The following is a 16362-nucleotide window of genomic DNA, read 5'->3' as shown; positions in this document are numbered from 1 at the left end:
GCATATTCCAGCACCCCAATCCAAAAAGTTTGGGGGCCCGCTGCAGCATCCACAGCACCCCCGTTCCCGGGGGCTTGAAACTTGATTGTTGTTATCCAGAAATTAGTCCATGCTTCCAGAAGAAGCATAGTAGGCTATGCCCATACGGGTGATTATGAAAAACAACATGGTCAGTAAAACCCGATTGGCCATAGTTTTTTTTTTTTTTAATGGAAGTCGGCCTATATAGTGGCCCAAGTGCCATTTTGTTACATATTTTCATATGTGGGAAGGGGAAGGAGGGAAGGGGGGAGGGAAGGAGAGGGAGGGAAGGAGAAGGAAGGAAGGTTAATCGTAACAACTCCAAACTGGTTGGGTTGTGCCCGACCACTCAATCATGCGGGGTCTAGAATGGGTAAACTAGACCCCCATCTTCGAGTCTGAGACATGAGACCATAATAAAGCAAGAGCGCCCTCTGTTGACAACACACACGCACGTCTAGTCTAGTCTAGTCTGTACCTAGCTTTAGCTTTTTTTCCGTACGATTATGTTTCACACACTCGCTTTTTGGGCTAGCCATGATCAGCATCAGATGGTGATGTAGCGGTTGAAAAGACAATTCCCCAGCATATTTACATGCAGTACAGACTGAGAGGTGAGCTATCAAACGTTTGACTTAACTTTGATATATGAAAGAAAATGTTTATCATTCACTGAGTGCAGTGGCACTAATGTCGGTCATGTCGGTGTCACTTCAGTGGCCGGCCGGCCATATCGACTCAGCTGTGTCATGCAGTCAGCGGCACAGTGACAGTGTGCATGAAGGGTGACCGTAATCATGGAGGAGGTTCCTTCCTCCATGCCGTAATTAAAGTCATGGCAACATTCTGCCACATGTGCTTCAAAAATCTGTCAGATCTATCAAAAATCTGCCAAATTTCCCAGAATTACTTGAAAACTGTATAACATATGATAATGTAGCCCCACTGCACTAGTGTGGCCGCGGGATGCTGCGCTCAGAGGTTCAGCGCAGCATACCGCGGCTGTTGTAGTATCGTCAGACCCCCTAAAGCTAAAGCCACTCAGTCACAGTCCTATTTCTACGCATTTTTTAGGCCCGTACCTTCAATTTGTGTGTGACATTGACAACGCATGCACGTATGCAAACGTTACCTGCGCAGCAGATTTTGGAGGGGTGAGGATACATGTATTGCCTTAAATCCCTTAATCATGTTAATTAAGGTTCAAATTACATTTATAAACAATCTGTAAAGTAATAAAGACGTTATGAAATTGCGTAAATTTCAGGCAAAACGTGACTGCGTCACGACAAAGTCCAGTTCCTAGTGAACCTCAGTTTGAAACGATTGAAGCTTTTTTAAACAAATAGTGGATATTTTGCCAGTGGTATTCCTGACAAGCTAACGTTAATACTAAAGGTTTGCCGGCGGCAATCCCTATCAACAGAGGGGGCTGTACTCTCTAAGATATGGCTGAATTATAAGATATATTAAATAACCACCAATGATTGTGTAAAACAACTGTGGTCAAGTGGATAAGCAACGGATCTCATGAGCGGAAAGACCCGAGTTCGATCTCAATCCCCGCTGGTGAAATTCTAACTAAGGTTTTTTTTCCTCATACTTCTTTTATTATTTTAAGGCAGTGGATATTAAGCCGGAGATGGCAAACCTTTAGTAAGCATTAGTTTGCCGGATATGCACTGAACATGCGCAGTTACTGGTTTTTTTTACTTTGAACATTTTCCGGTGACAAATTTTAGTCTGGCTCCATGCCAATATTATCGTTGTAACTTCGTATTCACAAGATGGGAATCAAACCATTTTATAATTTCGGACTTATATTTCCCTTTAAAAAAAAATCCTCCAGAGCCACAAATCTGAAAAAGAAAATGTAATACTCTGCAATAAAATGTTAGTGACAAATAATAAAAGAAAAATATTCTTATTTATTTGGGGATGGGAAAAAACCCTTAGAAATGTGGCAGGGATCGGAATCGAACCTAGCCTTTAGTCAAGTCCCACGCGCTTACCCGGACTTGTGACGCACCTCGGATGCTGACACGTAAAAAGACTAGCACGAGCGGTGAAGCCGCGAGGGCCTTTACCATCTCGTGGAGAAAACTTATGTTTTTCTTTACATTTGTCTACCGATTTGGTAGACATGCATAATGTCTACCGATTTTGGTAGACATGCATAATGCATAACGAAAATGCAGAATTACTAACGTAAATCAGCCGTCGTCTGGCGCCAGACAGCACGCGCGCCATGGCACGGGTGCTGTTGCTGGTAACCGCAAACCACCGTTAGATGATTGGTTTATATTGCTTGATTTATATTACGTGAATAAATGAATAAGTGATTAGTACAGCGCCCTCTGTTGATATGGATTGCCGCCAGCAAACCTTTAGTAAACGTTAGTTTGCCGACATTACCTCCGGCAAAATATCCACTATCATATTTTAACATGTCTCAAACATTGCAGAGTAGCCTATTAAATTTTCTTTTTCAGATTTGTGGCTCTGGAGGATTGTTTTTAAGGGGAATAAAGTCCGAAATTGTAAAATGGTCTTGTGCAGTTAACGTTAAAATCGTATTTCTACACGTTCATATGGGTCTTCATTTTTCTTCTAGTTATCCGGTAACTCAGTTCCGCAAAGAGGGCAATCAATTCAATTTTCCAATTTCCACTTCAAAAAAAACCCCAAAACAGTGACCAATTTCAATGATTTCACATGAATGCTATTCATAAAAAAAGCTGACAGCATATATTGGGGGTTATATTTATTATCACGTCATCTATGACAGAAAAAATATATAAAGCACATCCATGGACATGCAAGGTATGTATCGTACATTGTATGTGTACATGTAGGCCTATGGTACATGTACAAATGTACATTTTCCTTTTTGTAATATGTTCTTACATTGAACAAATATGATATACTTTGTTGTGACTGGTTTGGGATGTGCTGGTTTTGAATATTCATGACATTGTTGTTGCATATGGCTGTTTCTGGGAGACTTGCATCATGCATAATGTACAGCAAGGCCAAGTGAAAAAAAAAAAAATACAAGTTGATCGTCCCCAGCCGCATCCTTTTAGAAGCCGCATCCTTTATTTTATTTTTATTTTTTTTTCTCACCCCAAAAAGCTAACTTTTTCTTTTATTTTGCTTTAATTAACTACATTAGAACATGTTTAACATGAACATTTTGACTCTACTTACTATTAGGATAGCTAATTAAAATCTGGCGGTTGTTTTGAACCGAAATTGGCGGCCATTTTGAAAATAAATACTTGGCGGCCATCTTGGGAAAAAATTAAAAATAAAACATAAGAAGGCCCTCATCCTCTTCTTTTTGATTAAGCCCGGACTATCAACTGGTTTTTTTTTTACTTGGCCTAATGGCACAGGTACATGTGTACGAGACAACTCCAACTTTGGTTAAATTCTTGACTCCGGTGTTCAATTGTAATGGCAACTGCATGTGTAAAGTTGGTGAATTTAAATACCTTGGGAAGGTATAAATTGGAGGGATGAAGCTTGCTACCCAAAAAAAAAAAATCTTAATCTCCTAAAAACTCAGTGGTGAAATTTTGTCTATTTTATTTATATGTAACGGCAACTATGTGTTGAGAACTTGAGATGAGCCTATTTTGTCTTGCATCGGCATGGTAAATGCAATACAATGTTGTAATGTATTAAATTGGCTTGTACATGTGCGTTGGCATGTACACATTGTTTGCTTTTAATGGTCACAAATTTCTTATGATAATATATGTAATTCTGTACAACCCATTAATGCACCCGTTTATCATCAAAATATTAATGCGCCGTTCACATACTTGCAGGCAGGGGTTTTACAGCAGAAATTTGGAGGGAAATGTTAATGCAAGAAGTTTGTAATTACATGTATGTACTTGAATACATTGTATTTAAAGTACAGGTCTGTATGCAGCTGGCCTACATTTGTTTAAAAATTATTTATACACATGTACATGTACATGTACATGTACATGAACCTACATGTACACTGTACCGTTTGTACAATGTACCGGTATGGATACATGTACATGTATCATTTTGATTTATTCTACATAAAGGAGGCCTACATGCATCCTTACACATTTTTTTCTGAAGAAAGTGTGCATGTACCTGCATTTTGTGGGGGGTTCATCAGAAAGTAGAACACTGATGAGATTTGTACCTAATTTTTATGTTTTATATCAAAGTACTGCCTTAGTGACTACACAGTTTTATTATGCTGAAATTTTATTTGCAATAAAATAAAAAGAGAGCTTGGAATCCTCACGGCGCTATAAGCTTCCTGCCGTCAGAATATACTGGTTGGCCAGCCCCGTGTTGTTAGTATAGAGGCTGGTTTGACACAGCTTTCCAAAAAGGCAATTTATTACCACGCTGCTCTGTCTTGCCCTTTCCATTTCATACAGGGTGGAGGCCGGGGAAACACGTCGGCAGAACGGAGAGCGTGTACATGTACGTGAAATTGGTCTGTCAGCACTACGCAGCGCACTGAGCACAGATCAGGGAGCTGGATAAAATGCACTGCAGCTGAGGCATTGTGCGGCTAAACATGTACACTTGCACCAAGGCTGTCGTAGGCTCAGGACCGTAGATAACCGTCATGTGAGCATCGGCGACCAAGCAAGACCACGGACAATGGCACATCTGGAGTTGTCATCTTTGGATGGCTTGGTGTCAGTAAGCTGTTAATATCAGTGCCTGTACCCAAGCTAAAGCGTCGTCCACAACAGAGCTGGAAAAACATATCCCACCTCCACACATGTGGTGTTGTGACACACGGCAAGATCTCAACCAAAATTAGTGTGAGACCGTATCGTCAGCCCGAGTACATATATCTGTGCAGCACACAGCATGTTGGATCTTTCCGTGTAAATAGACTAGTGCAATCAGCTTCTCGGATCAGGAATACCGCAGTTACCACAGCAGCAGTAAATTGTGGTAGCGGGCAGTGGTGTCGGCACGAGAAACCGTTTGTTTTCTAAATTTTTGTTCTTGTGGAGGTTGTGCATTTTTGGATCGAGGGTGTTTTGCCCCCCGGCGTAGGGGCAGAACCTAAGGGACTCGGCGTCAAGATAGGGTGCACCATGGGAGCAAATCACTCAGGGCGGAAGCAGTCCTTTGACGAGAACGGTGAAGGTGAGGCTCAAATTACTGTCTCTTTGTATTGATTTCATTGGATTTTTGTTCACCGCAGACACGTTTCAGTAAAGATGGCAGGATTGCTGGGATGCTATTTGTTTACTTTTGGCCAGTGTTTTACACAGCGACATGAATTCAAACATTAAATTTGCATCCTTAGTAACCGCACTTGCTTTTCCAAATTTTAAAGGGTGATTTCAATTGCATTATATCTGAATGATGCTCTTGCCAATTTTGTTTTGTCCAGTCTTCAAGAATTTTGAAAAATGTTCTCATGTCTACATACAATGTACAATGTAGATTAAAAATTCTTAAACTAAAATTGGTTTATCCCCTATTTTTAATAAAAATGACTTTTATTCTTTTAAGCTGATTGCTAAATTCAAACCTTTAAAAAACAAGAATTAAAAACCTCTGCCATCTTTGTATTTTTTTTTTTTTTTAACTTATAAGCAGGTTACTTTGTTGAGGTTGTTAATTCACTTTTTATTTGTTAGTTGTTAAGTTGGTTGAATCTCATTTGTGATTATAATAGAAAACCAAGTTATTTGTTTTGAAACCTTAGGCCTATTGCCTGAAGCTGTCTGTAAATTCAGAATGCAAACCTTTTGGAGGGAAAAACAACAAACCTTGCCAGCACCCGATTTCATCAAACTCTTCGTAACTTACGAAGCATCGCAGCGCTGCGACGCGTCGTATCTCTACGATGCGTCGCAGCTGCGACGCGTCCTGCGAACCATTTCACTAAACACGTCGTAAGTGCGACGCGTCGTAGGTGTATTTATAGCACAACTCGGTGACTGTTTTATGTCTTTAGTCAGCGTACAGTAAATAGTCGTCTGATATTCAACAAAGAGTCGTCGGATCTCAGCTCAAAATTTGTTAAAACGTAAAACAAAATGGCGGCCGTGCGATGCAATTTTGAAGGAAAACAAGCTCTCATCGGACTGTATAGCTACTTTGAAATTTCAACTCTAATATTCCGGTCTAATTCATAATTATTCAATGAATTTTCTATTTACAACTTTACACACATTGCCTCGGTATTATGATCTCGTTAATGTAATGTTTGTGGCATACATGTAAAACTGGCTTAGAAATGACTCTTCTTATTTTGCGATGACCACTAGACACGTCGTAACTTGCGACGTGTTTTAAGCCGTTGTCAAGAAACTTACGACGCGTTCAACACATCGTAACTTTCGTGAAATGGAAGATACGACGCGTCCCGAGTTGCGACGTGTTACACGTCGTAACTCGAGTTGCAATGCGTCGCAGCGCTTCGTGAAATCGGGTGCAGGCTCCCTATATACACATGTAGGCCTAATGCTATTCCAGAAAGACAATCAAGCCAAGCCGGAATCTCAGTGTAATGGAAGACCAGAGAGCCAGCCTGCTAGATAGCTGGTCCTCTGAAGTTACCGATACATGCCTGCTTCGTGTTGTCTAGTTTACTAGCTTTCGCTGTTCTTTGCATAAAGGTTAGACTATCGATGTCCTTGCTGAGAAATATGATTCCAATTGGAAAACCAGGCACGGCTCAAGGCTGTCAATTTTGAGGGAACTTTGAAATAACATTTGGGGGCCCCTTTTTGTGGGCATGGTGGGGGTAATTTTTGTAAAATGCAACTCTAGCTCTGTATACCGACTGAGAAATTATTATCATTACACCTGTTAATGGTATCTTTAGAGACATTTTGTCATTTTTTATACATGTGGGCAATTCTTTGGTAACGGAATTACGGAATTTTGTCACTTTGTCAAGGATTATTCTTTCCCAAGAAAATATGTTCTATGCTAGGCAACTAATCTAAACATAGAAAGGGAGCCAAGACCCAATAGAATTGATTGACCGCTAAAAAAAAAAAAATCCCACAAGATTACCCTTTAAGGGGCGGAGCTTAATATCGGTAACGGAATTATGGACGGAGGACAAGCATATTTGAGTTCTCGCATAAATTAATAAAACTCTCTGAAGTTTTGAAATTTTAAAATTGGACACTGCCTGTTATTTGTAGAGTTCAGGGGTGTTGTTAACTACATGTACAATGCAGAACAAAGTTGAAAAAATAATCACTCTTTTCATAATTTGCATTTTAATCACGTTAACGGAATTACGCCTGGGCGGTAACGGGCGGTAAATGCAATACATTAACGTTGAATTCAACATAAACTCATCACAATACAAATTTTAGAAGTTTATAAAATGCCACAAGGGGAAAGCTAAGTGAAAATTAGCAGATCAAAATGTAAATGTAGGCCTAAACATGTCTGGGCTTCATTTTTTAGGTCAAAGGTCAAGGTCAAATGAAGCAGTCTGGTGATGGCTGCATTGCCTGTTAGCAATGTATATTTTTTTTTTACCGAAAATCGAATTTTACTATGAACAATTGTATTATCGTATTTCACTAGTTTATCGTGGAAAATACAATAAAGCTGCACTGGTTGGCATCTCTGAGCAAGGGAAGATGTTAAGTTATGCCAAGTAGAAGTACAAGTACAGTCTGGTACTCAACTTTCATATACTTGTTATGGAATATATTTTCTGTGGGTACCAGACAACGGCTTTGGCAACACATATTTAAAGGGAATGTACATCATTGGCTTTTGCTGTAATTTTCAGAAATGAACTATTTGAGGGGTTAGTAGGCCTATAATAGATCAAATATTGTTACACTGACATGTTTGAAGTTTTGTGTTCGAAAATGCTGGAAAAACCAAGAAAAACAAAATTGTTCCAGTAGTCTGGTTCCTTGACTCCACTAAAGGTAAAATGGATCAATTTATAGATGCCGGAAAATTGGAGGGTAAGGGAACCAGACTAGCTGGCCTGCACCCGTTCATGAACATGTAACAGATACGCGGTAGCAAACAAAATTTGGACTGGAAAGAGTGTAAAGTTGGAGCAGTAGTTGAAAAATAGTTAGGTTTTTCCAACGGTGGTCGGCCGACCACCGTTGGAAATGTATACAAAAATATTATTTTCCTGAAAATTACTTCACACCAGGTGCCATAATTTTACAAGATGCTTGAGACTGTCATTTACCAACATCCTAGTAAGGTATTTCGTAAAAACTTGGTAGTTTTATTTTCTGATGTTTGCAAATGATGTATATTCCCTTTAAGCATCCAAACAACTATTAGCATTTTTTAAATAGTAAAAAAGAAAAAGTAAAAGTAAAAAATATCAATGGAACACCTGATTATTTTTAATTGTATAATAGCAAATTAAAGAGGGAAATGATTTAACAAGTAATTTAGTATTTAAAGTTATTGTCCAAGGTTACATGCAAATCTCCTATTTAATATGTCATGTACATAATCTGGAGGAAATGTGCATACTTTGTGCATGCGTAATTCCGTTACCGTAATTCCGTTACCGTTTCGTAATTCCGTTACCACTTGGAAAAATGCCAAGAAATTACTATTTTAATGTTTTTATTTTTCATTTATGTTTATAGTAGGGTCTTTTCTCAACATACATGATTTGAAGAAAAAAAACAAGAAAATTTGTGAAATAAGTAACTTTTGCCATTTTTTTGGTAACGGAATTACGTGCTAATTTTGACATTTTTAAATGAAGGCCTACACTATATATTTTTATATTTTTTTAAAATGACCCTGAGTAATGTTAGTAACTTGTAACATCATAAAATAAATCAAATCTTTTCCCTATAATTCAGAAAGTAATACATATACAAAATTTTATTTTTTTACCAAATCTGAACGTTTTTAATCATAAATTGCAAAAATCACTGTTTTTACCAGAAATATGTATCTTTTTTTAATTTCGTTTTTTGAACTGAATTCCCCATTTAATTGAGGTCTGGAAAAAGTACAAAAAAGGTTTAATATGTAAATATTTATTTTTGACATTTTTTGCTCTCCCATGGAGAATTGCCCATGTACCTTAGGGAGACACCGGACATTAGGAAGACATTTCGATGGTTTCCCTAATGCCACAGAGCTATTTAGAGGCAACATTTTACCATTGCAAATAGGCTAGATCGATTACTCGCGGTCCAAAACATAAATATTCCAAATTTGTGCGGGTAGGATAAGGTAAAATTGGGATTAGGGGTAATTAAATTTAAAAAATGTACGAGTCTATCGGAATGTCTCCCAAATGACCCATTGCCGGTAATTATTACTATTATTACTTTATATTTGCTATCACAAGCCTCTTCAACCAACTCGTATTCCTGAGTTTTGTTGCCACCAACTTTAAAAATTACCAGATTACATGTACATGTATGTGCTTGTTTTCTGTTTGCTCACAAATCATATGGAAATCCTTGCCTTCCGGTGAAGGAAACGCTGAAGTGTCTTCTAAACTCAAAATGCAAATCCAACAGGGTCTTAACACACCCTTAAGCTGAATAAGAAATGAGCGAAAAATTCTGTAATGGTTTGTGCAAGAATTGGTAGAAAGTACAGCTGTCGGTACTGTACTGTACAGGTGTACATGTACATGTACATGTACATATCAATGAAATACATGTACACGTATACTGTACAATGTACATGTACATGTTACCGTGATAAAATGGAAAGTGTCGTAGGCATTGTCCTTAGCTCTTTGTATACAGGTCAACCTCTGAAAATGGCGCTTCCCGGCACATTGCGTTATTCTGTCTAATTATTACATGTAAGACTATTTAATTCCATGTAAGACATGTATTAATTCCATACTTAAATGAAAAAAGCAAACATGGTATGATGTACATGTACATTTTGTATGTGAACATGTGCATAAGATGCAAGTCATGGCCAAATTCTGCTAAATGCACTTCAAAAATCTGTCAGATTTATCAAAAATCAGCCAAATTCCCCAGAATTGCTCGAACTGCACTATAAACACTTGAAATCACATGCAGATTTGTACTTACTGCCTTAATCAAGGTTCAAATTACATTATAAACAATCTATAGTCACATAAAGTTGTTATGAAATTATTGCGTAAATTTCAGGCAAAATGCGGTTGCGTGACTTAACTAGCGTCACGACGAAGTCCGGTTCCCAGTGAACCTCGGCACCTAGACCAGCCAACCTGTCCCATTATGCAAGGATTTGTTTGAAAGGATTGAAGCTTTTTCAAACAAATGCACACTTTTTTGTTCAAATTTGCTGTTTTTCGTTAAATAACCATTTTTGAAGAAGTTCTGCCAGAAATCTGCCAAAAAATCCATTCTGTCAAATTTTCTGTCAAACTCATTTTTTAATAAAAAATTCTGTCAAAGTTAGCTGAAAATAGGCTAAAACGGTCACCCTGAAACTAAGATACATACATGTATTCCTATCATCAGGCTTGATAATTGCACGTTGCCAGAAAGTCAGGGTCAGACTTGGTGATAGATACCGTAATTTGATCACGTTGGCTATGAAAATACACATACGTCTATAAAGGGTTGGGGTTTATGCTTTGCTGCATAAGTGTAAAAATGCCATTCACGTTAAGAGAACTTTTTTCCTTAGGAATATTATGAAACGGTCATTTTTATCCTTGCGACGCAGCAAATATTCATAATATACAGTATATCTTGTCAAAAGTACTGAAGACAGTGCTGACCAAAAGGTTTTATTTGAAAAAAATTATGTGAACTGTGTCTTTCGTTTTTCCTTTAGCTTTTTCTAAGTATGTACATGTACAGCGTACATATCTTTCGCAAGTCATAATCCTGTTATAAATGATCAAATCCTAGATTAAAAAGGATAAGCGTAGCTTCAATTTGATTTCTTTCGTTAAGGGATTTCTTGTCCAATTCTGAATTTGTCTGAATATTGATGACCTGGATTCAACGTGAACCCTGTGTTATCATCAGACTTTAAATAGTCAATTTTTAATAATCAAAATGTTTGCAAAAATTTATCAATAGATGTACGCATTAATACCTAAAGACTTTGGATACGGGTTGGACCGATCTGCATTACAGTCCTACTGGTACATGTACTCGTACCAGTAATCAGTTTATCCATCAGAATTGATTGAAAACGGATGCTGGATTTTTAATGTACGTCCGTGAACATACACATCATTGTTCATTTTCAGGCAGTACCTGAAGGTTTCCCTTAATCATCGCTAATTTGGTACCTGGCGTCGCAATCAGTCAATGATTTATCCACAATTTGCTCAACTTTGCTTGACCATTAATTGCATTCAGAAACTTGTAGGCCTACGTTCTGGTCTCCATTTTGTTTCCGTCGGCAACAACGCAACGCGGACGTGTCACTTGGCAACTGTACATATGAGTTCTGTCCTGCTAATTAAATTGGAATACCAGCGGGGCCAGTCTCTATTGGTCACCGGTCCCCTGCCCCGTTAAGGAGCACTTTGAAGCATACCTCGGCTGGTGACCCGTAGTGAGTCCCAGTGGTCCGCAGTGATAAGTTTAGCGGTTAGGTTACAGACATGTACATGTACGTGTACTTTATGTCAGATAGTACACTGATTTGCCATATTGTTTTGGGTAAAAACGTTCAATCGTGCTGGATCCATGGTAGTGCCATAAATGTGGCCTATTTACTGGACTACCGGTACCTCTGTAAACTACGTCCACACTTGGAACATGTACAAAAACATGTAGAACTTTGTTAATTTTTGATTTTCACATTTAGGCTTAGTTTGTAGTTTATTTTTGCTTTAGAAACATACTCACCCTCTTTATAGGCTTTAGAATCAGAAAGTGCTGCCTTTTTCAGACGTCTATTTTTCATGCTAATTTCCAGATTCGTTTGCACACGTTTGCGTATCAAAATTTCAACATGAAATTTCACAAAAAAAGACTGAAAAAGGCAGCACTTTCTGATTAGCCTATAAAGAGGGTGAGTATGCTTCTAAAGCAAAAATAAACTACAAACTATTAAAGCCTAAATGTGAAAATCAAAATTTGACAAAGTTCTACAGGTTTTGGTACATGTTCCAAGAGTGGCCTTAGTTTACGGAGGTATTCCAGTAAATAGGCCACATTTATGGGGCTAGATCCATGGTACAACTACATGTACCTGAAATTTAAATACACTACAGGTCTATATGTTGAATGAGGTTTTTTTTGTTTATTGGTTACTTGGGTTGTTAATTTTTTTTGGGGGGGGGTGGGGTTTTTTTTGCATTTTTTTTTACAGGAATTCATTGAAATCCCAGAATCTCAATAATGATTTGTCTCTTGACATCACGGCAGCCCATTTTAGAATGTAAATCGGTCATTTACCGGTACATTACAAACGGTTAAAAACGTCTTTGTTTGATTTGGTTTTTTTTTTCTTCAATATTTCCAACTCGGCCATTCGCTTTCTGTTTCATCCAAACCAAATTTCCATCCAACATCTGAACATGATGAATTGGTGATGCTCCCTAACTGTATTCATGCCAAAGCGCCAGCAGATTTACTCTTTGTCATTGTGCTCTATCGGAGATTGTTTTTCTCTCACTTTTAAATTCATGGAAGTAGGGGTCTGTCACATTCAATGCATCACGTGAGGATATAACAACTTCAAACCATTAAAGGTCGGTTTGGTCGTAGACTCTGTGACGCCACGCAAAGCGACAATGAGTGTTTCTCAAATGCCGGCATATAATCTATCGGTAACTAGCCACATTCAGCATGTTTAGCCCGACCTCATGTTCCTGCACAGGTACACGTATATGTACATACCACAATAATGTGGCATTAATGTGTCTATATTGAAATTGTCAAACATAATGCACATTATACCTTGGAGAGTTGATGGTTTCTGATTGGTCGAGACTCGGTCACGTGGGGATGTATTAACGGTGATATAAAGACCGGCTTCAAAGAACAAGCGAAAACATGGCCCCTGAACCAGCATTGATCCAGCCCCATGGAAGGCAATGATTGGCCAAATTTACAACAGTCATACGGCAGCTTGTAACAATACAGCACTGCACATATACGCTCTACCACCTTCGCGTGAGACTGACGCGCGCGTACGCAACACAGTTGCTATGGGTGCGCGCGCGTAAGGAAGTTTTAAAACGACATCGTACAGCAGTGCAGTATACATGTACTGAGGATGTTTACGACGAAAGCGTAGATCTTCGATTTATTTTCTTTAAACACTTCGCCCATCGACATATTTACCTTTCCTAAACCAAGCATCTTTGTAATTCTGGACACAAGGAATGTGTAAACGAAATTTCAGCTTCCTCCATCAGGTAAAAATATGAAAACATTGTTGTAACTTTGTTTCGCTACGGCAGCAGAAGTCCAAACCTTGGATGTCTTACGCGCACGCAATGAAGACGTTGTCCAGCGCAGCCTGGGCCCGGCTGTGGTGTACATGTTTATAACAACGCTTATCGAAGAGACAGGGTACCACGCATAAGTTAAAATATGGCCCATGAACAGGAACACAAAATCAATGGGCAAGTTTGCGCAAGAACTATTGTTAACCATAGTTCGACTAAGTTAGCCTGAACTCTGTCTAGTCGACGATGGTAAGACTGCGCTAGTCGACTATTTGGAACCAGCCTACTGGGCCTGATCACATCGCTGGTTACCAATAGCCTAGTTTCATTGCTTAAATGCAGAGGGAACCATTGGCCAGAGATTAAACGGAGCGAACTTTTACTGTTTGCTGGCGGGCCTCGGAGTTACATGTACCTGTATCTTCCGGTTCATTCAACAGGTCAAAGAACATAAACAATCCAAACATACTCGTGACCGCCATATGTTGACAATGGTTCGACTAGATGTTACAGCGCATGCACACTGTTTGACACCAACCAACTGTTGACTAACGGTTGTTATGGGAACTTGCCCAATGCTAATGTGGCTCTAGCAAGAAAAATGTGAACATGTAAGGTTCCAATTAATAATGACCCAGTATACACGAAAAAGACATTTTTTTAAAAGGTCAGAGAAAAAAAGGGAAAAACAAAGTAAAACATTTAATGATGGAAGGATACTTACTGGTACCTTCCACCTACCCACTCTTAGCATTTGAATAATTATAAAATAAATGTCAGTGCTGATTTCTTGGCTGGTTGCCATAGTTACGGACCGCCCAACTCACTCAGTTAAACCCATCAAATCTATCACTCTTCTGTTGCCAGTTTTCCAAGTCTGTATGCAGTTATGACAATTTTTTTTTGAGTTTTTGTACTCTGTACCTTGTATGCTTACCGCACCGGTACATACACGTTCTTTTGCTTATTATAAAATGTACATGTATGTGTGCGGCTTTTAAAAATATTTTTAACACATACATGTACATGTAGTACTGATCGTTTCACTGGCACGTCGTTTTTTTTTTCATCAAAAATGGCATCCCTAACACAATTGCAACAATTGGTGCAAAATTGGTTACACGATATGATACAATCATTTCGACTATTCCCTGTCGTTTCTGGCCAGCTTAAGGCACTCAGCGAGCCAGGTTGACAGGAGCAATATCTTTAGGCTTTACCGTTGCCATGGCGTTTGGCAAATTGTATACGTCTGCCTCGGAGCTCAGACTGTCAGACAAACGAGGTCCTGCCGTCTGAGCGTGCCCAAGTAAAGGCTACCCAATTTGGCTGCAACAAAAGGGCATGTAAAAGATGCGTTCCCTTTCCTTTTCGGTGCTTCTTTTCGTTAAAATTAACTCATGATAAAAAATCAAGGGGCTCTTTTTCAACTCAACAGTTGCCATGCCAACTATTGGTTTTAATTGTAATATGAACCCATTCGCCTTTGCTGAGCAGGATTTGATCATGTTAAATTGAACTTGCTGGTGGTTGTAGTGGGTGACCGTTTAATGTCAAACCTCACTTAGGCCAAAAAAAAAATACTCGGTCTCTGGTCAGCGCGCGCGTCGATTTTAATCATGCGCGTCAACCTTTTTTTTCTTCTTCAAATTAACACGGAAGCTACAACAGCACCCTCTACTGCCGCACCTCCTCAAGTTTTTGTACCAAGGAGCACCAAGGAATGGGGAAATTGCACCAAGGCAAATGATAAAGGGCACCAAGGCAAATTATGGAGAACACCAATGTATAATGAGGACACGAAAAAAGCAAAATAGTACCCACCTTGTCTGTACAATACAAACTTGAAAAAAAAAAAGAAGGCCACCAAAAAAAACAAAAACAAAACGCGTCGCCGCATCAATTCCGGAACTTCGGTCTGACCAGAGACCGACTATTTTTGTTTTTGGCCTTATCTTGTAGGAACATTTTTCAAGTAGCCAATGCTATCTACAATGTACGGTAGACTCTCTTTCAAGTTCATTTGCATATCAACCTGGGGGGGGATGTTGCCTATTGGTTAGGATGTTTGACTCATATGGGTCATAATCAGAGGGTCAGGGGTTCGAATCCAGCTGCTGGCTATACATGTATATTGTGTCCTTGGGCAAGCCACTTCACCCCCACTTGCCTCTCTCCACCCATGTCCACCCAGGAGTACAAATGAGTACCGGCATTAATCTGGGAAGTAACCTGCGATGGACTAGCATCCCGTCCCGGGGAATAGAAATGTTCTCAGTCATTTCATGCTTCTGAAACCGGAGATAAACGCCGGCCTGATTGGCCACATTGGCTCATGACAGACTTTACTTACATGTACTATCAAACTGTCAAATTTCACCTCTCCTTCCCCTTGTTGGATACCTACATGTACGATACTCAGGACTTTCTATTGAGTTTTTTAAAAAAGATATCCTTTTTCTTTTTTTGTTTATTTCTGTTTGCAGTTGATTTTGACCACTTCCAGATCTTGCGGGCCATTGGCAAAGGTAGCTTTGGTAAGGTGAGTTAACTAACACCATTTTTTTTCTTTTTGTTATTACTAATTGTGCATGCATCTTTAACCATACACTACTCGGCCAGACTTCAGATGCGTCCGATTTACCTGGCTACGGCTGACATTACACATGCACCTATGGAAGCCACTGAATCCACTCCCCATAGACATGTGTTACCACTAGCCATAGCCCTATAGATCAGACGCAGCCATTAAAGATATAGTCCATCATTTGTAATTTGTGCATTTTGTTCGTTTGAAGCAACAAAAGTGCTCAAAATCTAAAGAAGGGTACTGAACAACTAACCTGATGAAGTTTCAGCTCAGCTTCAGCTGTATATTTTGAGAAAAACAGCATTCTAGGATCTCGATTTCAAATCAAAAGTTGCTGTATCATGTTTTGAATTGGGCCTGAATTCAGCATCTGAGA

General features: G+C 39.0%; 1 protein-coding gene across 1 annotated transcript in view; it reads left to right on the top strand.

Annotated features, from left to right (window-relative positions):
* The first annotated feature begins 333 nt into the window (after positions 1–333).
* The window catches only part of LOC119720081 (serine/threonine-protein kinase 32A-like), a 62345-nt gene continuing 46316 nt past the window's right edge, over positions 334–16362 (top strand). Inside the window, exons 1-3 of the mRNA XM_038189608.1 lie at positions 334–635; positions 4458–5187; positions 15883–15938. Coding sequence (XP_038045536.1) covers positions 5136–5187; positions 15883–15938 — 108 coding nt within the window. The 5' untranslated portion in view covers positions 334–635; positions 4458–5135. The remainder of the gene's footprint in view (positions 636–4457; positions 5188–15882; positions 15939–16362) is intronic.

This window comes from Patiria miniata, unplaced genomic scaffold (assembly GCF_015706575.1).
Source record: "Patiria miniata isolate m_02_andy unplaced genomic scaffold, ASM1570657v1 HiC_scaffold_9, whole genome shotgun sequence".
Classification (NCBI taxonomy): Eukaryota; Metazoa; Echinodermata; class Asteroidea; order Valvatida; family Asterinidae; genus Patiria; species Patiria miniata.
Note: the sequence above shows the minus strand (reverse complement) of the source record. Positions and strands in the feature narration are given on the sequence as shown.